The sequence below is a fragment of the Eurytemora carolleeae genome, unplaced genomic scaffold (assembly GCF_000591075.1).
Source record: "Eurytemora carolleeae unplaced genomic scaffold, Eaff_2.0 scaffold1407, whole genome shotgun sequence".
In the NCBI taxonomy this organism is placed as follows: Eukaryota; Metazoa; Arthropoda; class Copepoda; order Calanoida; family Temoridae; genus Eurytemora; species Eurytemora carolleeae.
In genome coordinates this window covers 8,882-19,658 of record NW_019397294.1, presented here as the reverse complement: position 1 = coordinate 19,658, position 10,777 = coordinate 8,882, and the positions used below count along the sequence as shown (strand labels likewise).

At 35.1% G+C, this 10,777-nt stretch overlaps 1 protein-coding gene across 1 annotated transcript; it reads left to right on the top strand.

Moving 5' to 3' along the window:
• Positions 1-38: 38 nt before the first annotated feature.
• Positions 39-10,773, top strand: LOC111713326 (uncharacterized). Its single transcript, XM_023488165.1, has 19 exons — positions 39-134; positions 633-853; positions 1,067-2,556; positions 2,637-2,742; positions 2,979-3,094; positions 3,672-4,102; positions 4,355-4,422; positions 4,758-4,837; positions 5,844-5,915; positions 7,056-7,124; positions 7,188-7,316; positions 7,427-7,475; positions 7,569-7,701; positions 7,810-8,115; positions 8,500-8,710; positions 9,182-9,275; positions 9,601-9,674; positions 10,033-10,183; positions 10,557-10,773. Exons 2-19 carry the CDS (start codon positions 846-848, stop codon positions 10,630-10,632), a joined length of 3,663 nt encoding a protein of 1,220 aa, XP_023343933.1. The 5' UTR covers positions 39-134; positions 633-845; the 3' UTR covers positions 10,633-10,773.
• The last annotated feature ends 4 nt before the right edge of the window (positions 10,774-10,777 follow it).

The window sequence follows — 10,777 nt, the reverse complement described above, 5'->3', positions numbered from 1 at the left end:
CATTATCACTTGCATTCATATATTGTATCCTTTTTAGGTCAGATGGGAAGTGGGTTTATCTAAATCCCAAGAACGGAGCATTCTACCCACCTGCTGAGGGATGGAAGTGCCAAGAATTATTATGCGTCAACAAGGTTTTCACTTTTTATAGACTCCCACCCCCCAGCCCCTCTTCTCATCTGAATGCAAGTCCAATCTTAACTTATGAACCCCTCGACCGATTTGCCTCATATTTTGGTTGGGAAACATGGTAGAACCACAGAAATATTATTAGTTTTTTTTTTTTAATTTGAGAGAGTTAACTTTTGTTGATAAAGTTTAAGTTCCAGGGAAAGTTGGGTTACCAAGCTAGTCTAATATAATATGATTTTACAACATTTTGAATGGTTGAAATATTAATTTTATGAAACTATTGTGCATACTCAGTCAATGATCTTGACCAATTTCATTCAAAGCACAGCTTAATAAGCAACATGTATTTATGTTCCCGAAGCAAAATTTGAGGTGAATCGGTCAAGGGGTTCATGAGTTATGCTCGAAAAACCAAACATACAAACAGAGATTACTTACCACTTTATATATAAATTTATATTGATATATAGATGTCAAAAATTTTAATTTAATTATTTAAGTATTGGGCAGTTTCTGATTTCCCCCCGGGAGATGAGGAGGGGGATTTACAAGATGAAGCCACGGCACTTAGAGTGTACGCTGGTGTCGGGAAATCAAAGAAATTTCCCTTCCCTGAAACTACAGCAGTGTTTGCGGATTGGTATCCACTACATGAAGCAAGATTTGATCAATTTTATGGAACCTTTAGATACCTTACTCCTGCCAGGGAGCTTATGACAGGGTGAGTCAATGAGTAGCCGGTAGATCAAAATTAAATTATTTATTGATTTTTTAACATTTTTGACCTGCCATATCCAACCTGTTAAAATTATTTTAATGTCAAACAATATACTTGATCGTCAAAAATATTTTTAAACAAGGACCACTACCTAGCATTTTTGTCTTTATTTTATGGTTTGTCAGAAATTAGCACTCAACATTACTTAATTTTCAGTTTGATAGGAGAAGACGAAAAGAAAAGTTCGTCTAAACGCCGATACAATGTGGAGAAGAAAAAATATGAAAAATGTCGACACTCTATAAGATGTCGTGGAGGTAGATGTAGGGACAGCAGAAGGCGATCAAGAAGTCCTGGTAGATCAAGATCAAGATCAAGGAGGAGATCATCTCAACCTGATGCTCCAGGTACAGAGGAGATCGAGGTTATTTTGGAGAGGACGGAGAAGGTTCGAGAAACGAGTATAGTACTCTCTGACTCAGACGAACATACTCAAACTAAATCTCCGAATTTTACCCCACGTAGATCCCTGAGCAGAGATCAATCATACAGGTCAGAGAGAAGAGCTCGACATCAAAGATCGGAAAGCCGGGGTTTCTCTCATAGGCATAAGAGTCCGAGTCGATCGCGTAGATCAAAAAGCCGCGAAGGATCATTTAGATCAGAAAATAGAGGCCGGAGATCGATTAAAGATAGGTTGGGAAAACAGCAAAAAAACACAGAGGATCGAGCTCTTAGTGAGGAGAGAAGAGCACTGAGAAGGGAGTGGGAAAGGAATAAAGCGGAGAGGCATAAGTTCGAGATAGAGCGATTACGGATAAGAGAAGAACGGAAAAGGCTTGAATATGAGCGAAGGGATCATGAGGATAAAAGTAAATGGCTGAAGAAAAGTGACGATTTTCTTAAAAAGCTCGGTATAAATGAATTTACAAATTCGATCGACGAACCTGTCACATATATCCCGAGAAGAGAGGATCGACGATCAAGAAGATACTCGGAAGAGCGTTTCTCTAGGTTTCGCGAGGATGAACATCGTTATGTAGGAAGGTCTGGATATTCGGACGATCGTAGCTCGAGATATTCGGACGAACGTAGCTCAAGATATTCAGACGAACGGAATAACCGATATTTGAACGATCGAGGATCCAGATACGACTACGATCGGTATGATGAAAGAAAGAATTCAAGATATGAAGAAGATGAAAGGGATAGATATGGATTCAGGGATCGATATCGTCAGAGTAGTGTTTCTTCTTACCCTGAGGAGGTCGTGTTTGGTAAACCTACGGATCAATGGGGAGGTTCAGTTTCATCTATTTATCCTGTAGAACGCCCCAGTTCTGTTCTCTCGTCAGCCCGGAGTTATACAGCCCTAACCCCTCCGCCACCTCCCTCTTTATCCAGTGTGGATGAGCAGATCTTCTCCCGACAATCAACCTCCCCAAACCGAAGTAATCGTGTCTCGGACGAATATTCCATGTCTTCAGGTTTTAAAGATCCTCCTCGTCAAGATAGTTTATCTCCGGGTCCAGATGTATTCTCGAAGCGGAAAGCATCTAAACAAAAGGCGGAGCAAAGCAAAACACTTTCTCGTGTTAATCTAGATCACGGCGAAGGTTTGGAGCAGAGAATTCCCGTATTCGGAGCCGATATTGATTTGAGAGGAGTAAAAAGTGTTCCAGAAAATCCAGATACTCTTAAACCTGGTAAGTTAACACTTGAAGTAAATCCACCAAAACTGTCATTTAATTATTAATTTATCTAGTTACTGATAATACATGTTAAGGTAATTATCTGTTGGTTGTAGTGGATATTACCTGTATAGGATCAGGGCTCAATCAAGATCCTTATCAAATAGGAGCCTATTCATTCATTGGAGATTCTTTTCTCAGGTAATCTGGGAGGAGTTGCGAGTAGAAGGAAGGAAAAGCATTGCAATCATTTTAGGTCAGATTGAACTAACAAAATTTAGGGAAACTTAAATGGGAGATTTAAAAGAAAATTAAAAAGAGCTATGCTTGAAGACGTAGAAAGGAGAAGATAAGAATTTAATTAAAAGTAGGGCAAATCAAATATTATGTTGGAGAAGAATGAATGACTCTCTATAATTTTACGTGTATTTTTTTAGTTGTATTTTGCCGGAGAATAATATTGCTAAAGCTATGAAGGATCCGAATTTACCATTAAATGAACGAAAGAAAAAGAATATGGCCGAAAGATACGATATTTTCAATCCTGCGTCAGGTAAAAGAAGATAGAACCTGTTTGGTTTTTTAACATATTTTTAAAAACTGTTCAGGAGGTGAAAAAGAATAAACTGTTTTAATCTTACACCATCCTTCTAAATTGATTTGATTTGATTTGATTTGATTTGATTTGATTTGATTTGATTTGATTTGATTTGATTTGATTTGATTTGATTTGATTTGATTTGATTTGATTTATTGACTCCATAGTTATATCTCTTACCACCTGTTATCAATCTTTTTTCATCTATTTTCCTCTGTCCGAGTCTTTCTTGTCTTTTTTTTTATTCATCCATTCAATTCACCAATCTTTCCACCCACACTGCTTCTTAAATCTATCTTCTTCTCATCCATTGATTTCCTGAATTTTTTTAATCTACTGTGAGATTTTGAAAACTCTAGAATAGGAAGACGACTTATAGACTCAAGTCGACTTTAAATAGTCCAACGAACATAAGACCATTGTTTAGACAGCAGTCGTCTTCCTAATTCATAGTTTTCCGGTTCGCACTGTAGTTTATATCCTTTATCTTCTTGGTGGATGCTTGCTTATTCCCTTCTGATTTTTATTCCAGGTTTATATGTGGAGTGTGAACAGGAGGAAGTTGCATTTAAAAAGTTCCTGATGTTCCTGGAGACAGCTAAGAACCGAACCCGTCCTGCCTACGACGGAGTTGCAGTAGTTTTCCAGGACGAAGATATAATCCCAGTCTTTTTTCGCTTCCTGAGTCGAACCCAGACTAGAGATTGGTTCTGGCGTGTGGTTTCCTCCGTTGGCTCCGTGTACACCTACGTAAAGTTCACCATGGCGCGGAACCTAGGTGTACTGGACAACCTGGAGAAAACTAAGTTGAAGAATGGCGACCTAGTCGGTCAACTTTACTACGTTGTGTTCCGTCTCCGGATTGACTCTACAAGACTGTTTTCTGATCTCAAAGCGAGCTATTTATACAAAACTTTGTTAAAAGCTCTGGACGATGTACCAAATTATGCAAACTTATTTAAGGTTTGTACATTATTCACATAACTTCCTTTTTTTAAATGTTTATATTAAAATGTTTCCAATTATAGGAGAATGAAAATTTTATAAAAAATAAAAAACTTAATTTGTAACTTATTTATTAGGTTTTTTCAAAAAGAATCTTAAAATTTTCTTTTCAGTTTTGAAAAAGTTTTTTATTTTTTTTTTTGAGGATTTTTCTTGATTTTTTTCTCGTAATAAAGTTTTTTTTTAAACTAATTATAATATTGATTTCAGCCATATACCTATCCTAATGGATCAAAAGTACTGAAGTACATATTGAAACCTAAGAAATACGAGGACAGGTGAAAATATTTTAAGATCTATAAATATAAAGTAGTAATCTGTTTGTTTGTCAGTTTGAATGGCCAATCATAACTCCTGAACCCCTCATATTTTGATATTTGAAAATTTTAAGTAGAGTAAGTTGACGTTTATAGGGAAAGTTTATATACTGGCAAAGCTGGGTTTTCAAGCTAGTAAATATTTATTAATCTTGGTTATTGCTTGACACTATGTTTCATGTTTGACAGTCATCGGCAGCATTTAATAATAATTATATTCTAATATTTACAGCACATTAATACAGATAAATAAAATTTCAGTTGTATTATTTACATTAAAGAACATTTTCTTAAAGGTCTGAAATGTTCACACCTCTACGTATGTTCATAGTAAAAACTCTGCAGGCTCAGCGAGCGGACCTTGTGCAAGAAAGAAGTAATCTTTTTTAGTTTAGTTCAGAATCTTTTGTTTATATGTACACTGTACAGTGTACAGTCGATAGTTTTTTTTAAATGTCCGATTTGCAAAGGTACCCTTATAATATTTGTCTACGCAAAAATGATTGAGATATCCTTTTTTATTTATTAATTGACAAACTTCATCTATGGGTTGTTATTTCTTAGGAAATGATAGAATTTACTAAAAACGATGATATCTTTCACATTGACATTGACACTCAGATAAATGTTTAAAGTGTGCTGCTATGAAACGGACAATGAACTATTAAAATAAGGATCATTTATACTTATGTTTTCAGTCCCTTTTATTAAAGGGAGTGATGTTCAAAACTCCTTCTTTGGGGGTGGATACGTTTTCAGAATTAGTTGTTTTAATCATGAAATAACGACGACATAAATGTAAAAAAGTTCTGCAATGAACTAAAGACGTCATGTATAGGAACATGTTGAGAAAATAAAAATTAATCTTATCATCGAAAATAAGTAATCTTGTTCAATTATTAGTTTCTATTATCTCAGTATTCTGGTTTCTCATTATTCACAAAGAATTTCGCAGATTTTCTAGAATTATTATTGAAAAGACGACATTTGAAGAAATAATCTATTTGAGCATTGATTTATTGAAAAATTTCTTTTGATAAATATGTTCCTAACCATCTAATTAGACTACTGTATAATTTTTACTTTATTTTTCGTTGTCGTTATTTAATAATTTAAAAAAACTAATTCTGAAAACGTATCCACCCCCAAAGTAGGAGTTTTGAACGTCGAATTTGCGCTCAAACTCAGGATTTACAGATCTTTAAACAGTTTAATATGTCTCAAATGAATCCGAAAGAAGCTTTCCACAACACTGCATACTCAGTTCAACTACCTTACATAGCTGGTCCCTCCTTTTAAAACAGTTTCTTAATAATAGAGCATTGTGCTTTTTTATTTTTAGAGTTTACTTTGTTCAATAATAAAATTTCAAATGTTTGAAGGTGAAATCCTGCCAGAATTACGAGAACCTGAGGTTTCTGCGCATGTAATGTGTAAGAATTTACTAGAAGCAGGTCAGACAAGTTTTTCTAACTCATTTTTTATCATTTCATCCATTTTTTTTTTTGTAAGAGACATACATTATATGCACTATTGTTCATTTCTTCAATCCTTCAATGAGCATATGCATTCTATCATGTTCCTTGCCTTCTTTTGACCATTTCTCATTTCTAATTCGTCAGGATTCGATTTTGACGAGCTTTTGGAAATGGCAAAAGAGCGAGGGTTGTCCGAAATGGAACTAAATCTTCGAACAGTTCTTCAACAGCAGATGGCCGGGAAGAGTCGAGTAGTGGTGGCAAGCGTTGTTCAGACCACGAAGCTTGTAGTTGGGTTCTTCCTGCAGAACGGGCATAAATCTCTAGAGGAGATACTTGAAGAGTTTAAATCTCCAACGCAGCCCAAACCCGTCTTAACTGACCGGAACCTGGCGAAGAATTTTACCTTCCAGGAGGTCAGAGAATTTGAACGGCTTCGTGTCTTCATTTTCCAGAAGGTTTTATCCAACAATAATTTAGACACATCTTTAAGAACCCAATCCTGTATCGATGTTCTGATGGAGGGAAATCTAAAGGTTTGCGATCTCTACAGCATCCACAATGACGCAAGTTCCATCTTACATATATTTCAACAGGTGTTAACTAACAAGTTAGAGAAAATCTACCGACGCTCCGGACCGAAACAGTTAAGCTTCGAGAAATTTATTGAGTTTGTTTATGAATATATCCATTCTTATCTCAATAATCCATGAATTATATCATTTTAGTGTGAAATTGTGTATCAATTAGTTGAATGCTGACATATTGTTGTCCACCATTTCTTGTTTATGCACGTACGTCACTTCCTGTTATTTCTGTATTCTTAAAGTAAATTTTATGTAATAAATTAAATTGATTTTTTTAAATAAATAAATGCATCATTTGAATAAAATGAATTCCTGGAATATGTGACTGAAGCAAAAGTGAGGAGCACAAAGAAAAAAGAAGTCAAGAACATATGGAGTCGGTAACTTTGTTTTGTAATATATCATGATTTTAATTACACATTTGATTTTGCAATATGTATAAAATGTCAGGATTTGCTTTGAATAAATATTTAGTTTTTACACTTTTTTCCTCTTTACGTCATCCCGTGTTATAAACCTTTTTTTCCAGAGAAATGTTCCGAACTGTTGAGTACAGTATGGTCTGCGTGGTTCACAGAAGTACAATCTTATCAGACTGGTGAGTATGGAATACACAAAACATTTGAAATTTTTACTTCAATCTACGTACAAACTTTTTCAGATTTTAAAGACTTGTTCATAATGTGTTTCTTCAGTATATTGGCAAGAAGGTTGCATCAGAGGGCAGATATTGTTATTTCTGGTGGAGGTATGGTGGGAGCTTCGGCTGCTGCTGCTATAGCTAAACTAGGTAGGCATCCCTTGCCAGTGGAGGTATGGTGGGAGCTTCGGCTGCTGTTAAAATGTTTGTTTTGTTTTTGATCATTTGATAACTCTGAATTAAACTCTGAATATTTCTAGATGTTACGAAGAACAAGAAAATTGTTCTTCTGGAGAGTTCACAAAAAAAGTAAGATTTTTTCTAGTGTAACTGGCCTCCAACCTGTAAATATAAAAGTTATTCATTATTTAATTTTTAAAGAATCAAGGATAATATTTCTAGACCTATAGAGCTGGGTTCCCAGTACAGTAACCGCGTCTCTGCACTGAACCCCGGCTCTATCCGACTCTTGGATAAGATTGGAGCTTGGCAGATTATTTCTGAACACAGATATAACCCGGTTCATAATATGCAGGTAGCTAAAATTCTATTAACGCACGATATTTATTACGTGATAATTATTTTTTTCTGATCCATAGTTTCATCTGATAAACCTTAAATTAAAAATGGTCCAAATATTTAGGTCTGGGAATCTCTCTCCGATGCCTCAATCTTCTTCTCAAACCCTGACGGAACACCTCTCTCCTATCTAGTAGAAAACGATGTGACTCAGCTTGCCCTAAACTTAGTCCTGGAAACCTGCTCCAACCTGACCGTGATCTACGGTGCTAGAGCGGAGAAGTATACTCTACCGAACCCAGGGAAGGATTGTTTACCGGAGGAAAACGTTCTTATTCACCTGGAGAACGGAGATACATTGGAAACTGAACTACTGATTGGAGCTGATGGGTTTAGGTTCAATCTTATTAATCATTCAATATCCAACCCTTAAACTTTAACTTTTTTGTCGCACTAAACAATGTGTAACTGATGGGTGCATATATGGCAACACGGCTCAAATTAGTTCCTTTTTTATCTTTAAATTAGCAGAAGGATAATCCATAAAGTTTACAGTGTACATGGGCTTACAGCTTCACAACTTTGATCTCTCATTTGTTATACCTTGAAACAAAACGGTTCTTCTTGTTCCCTGTATATTTTGAAGAATTGCTCAGTGAGATTCAGTTTTGTACATGTTTGGGGTTAACTGGAAAATTAAGTACATCTACTGGCAAGTTTGTTCCTATTTTTGTCACTTAGACCCCAAAATTTGTTTATTTTCCGTCAATGAAGACCCTGAGAAATTACTTTAATAGAGAGAGGGGGATGAAATAATTTTTCAACTAAATATACACAACTACTGTTCCAGGCTAAATCCAAGATGGGTTTGACCGAGGAGGAGTTTATCTCCGACCTGCAAAGGAACCTGATGGATAACACCCAGCAGAACCCCTTTGTTAACTCTGCAGCAGCAGGACTTAACCTGGTTCTTCAGAGTTTTACAACCCAACCAAAACACAGGGAAATACCGCGGAAAATAAAAGGTAGAAGGAAACTGAGTTGTTCACACAAACTTAAATGTTTAAATCCTTTTGTATTTGCAACATGATGGTGTAAACCTTTGATATCTCAAACTTGATTATTTGATCTAACAAAACTCATTGTTTTAAATATCAAAGGTCTACGACATCGGGTTGGAAAGATATAAATAGCATAATTTGGGACTAAAACTCCATTTCTTTGCCATTATTTCACGTGTTTTAACTATTTATTGAAATCAAATTGAAATCAAAATAAAATTCTCTTGCAATGGAATCTTCACGCCTTATAAAATTATTTTCACTTTGAATATTATGAATATTGATTTTAAGTATCATGATATTATTAGTTGGAAATTTTTGTTAATTTTATTATTGCAATTTAGTTTTGGAATTCTTAATAACTTATAACAAGCTTAAACTAATTTAAACATCCACTGTTTTATTTATGTTGGTTATTTTTTCTTGTATTTCCAGGTGTAAAAAATAGAGCTGGGTTCCCTCTAGGGTTCTCACATAGCACAAGATATATTGGAGCTAGGACGGCTCTTATCGGAGACGCTGCTCACAGGAATAGAACTAAATTAAACCTTAAACCACTCCACCGATTTGTCTATGATTTTAATCTTTCCCCCCCCCCCTTTTTTTAGCCATAACATTTTCTTTTTTTTTACAGAATTCTGTAATCAGTGATTTTAAAAAGTTATTGTCCCGATAAGCCACATTCCTCATATATTTGGAAAATTTCACCGAAACACGATGAAAATAAAATTTCTTTGTAAACGGAAATCATCCATTCATTGCTCAATGATAAAATTTGGAAAGTCACTGTTAACTTCATGAGCCTAGTGACTCCAAGCCGTTAACCTAGATTTTAATTTTGTTCTTTTCTTCAGAGTTCATCCATTAGCTGGACAGGGAGTTAATCTAGGTTTCGGAGATGTAGAGACCCTCTCTAGAGTTATAGATGGTAGGCGGAGAATTATCACGTGTTCTGTGATTAGTATTATTTTTTAAGATTAAATGCATAATGCAAATGACTTTTTTTCTTTGCAGCACATGTATCTGTTGCATTTAATTTGGGTTTAGATGTTTAACGTCAGCTGTTTAACGTCAGCTGTTTAACGTCAGCTGTTTAACGTCAGCGGATAAAATATGATGAAAGAACGTTTTATAGTCTTCGGGAGCCTACTTTTGAAATTTGAAAGATTGTTTGGGTAATCTGAGATATCTTGAGGAATAAAAGAATATTTATCTAGGATGTATAAGAGACGGAGCAGGGTTGGGTAATCTGAGATATCTTGAGGAATAAAAGAATATTTATCTAGGATGTATAAGAGACGGAGCAGGGTTGGGTAATCGGAGCTACCTCGCTGAATATGAAACGGAAAGACAGAGACACAATGTTCCAACCATGTTTTCTATCGATTCTCTACACAGACTTTACTCAACATCATTTACCCCGGTTGTTCTCGCCAGGTTAGAAGAATGATTAAGTAGATTATCTCAGGGGTGTATATTTTCTCGAAAAAATTATCATTTTTCTTCCCCACCCCCACTTCAATTTTCAGATGTTATGCATGTTTGCTCGGAGCGGGAAAATTTTGTCAAGTTTTTTTGCTTGAATTGGGGAAAATAAATGATTTTTGTGTATAAAGTATAAAAAGTATAAAAAAATATGCCTTTGATGTCCCATTTATTTTCTCCCAAATCATCAAAAATAATCCTGAAAAATATTCACCTCTGTCTTATCATTTCCGTCCTTCGGAGAAATTTAAGAAATTTTGCAATGCTGTATTATCTTCAATGTTCATTTTATTAATTAAATTAAGTTTATTTTCAATGGTTTTAGAACCCTGGGATTACAGATAACTGACTCACTTGGTCCACTAAAGAAAGCTCTAATGTCCCACGCTTCCTCCGGATAAACAGGAAATGGAATCTTGAACCGGAACTAGAATACGCAAGCCAGATGAAAAACCTAACTAAATTTGTATATGAAGATAAAATTTATTGTTTACAAAGAAAATTCAAACAGAATTACTAAAGAATAGTATTATATTTCAGAAGATT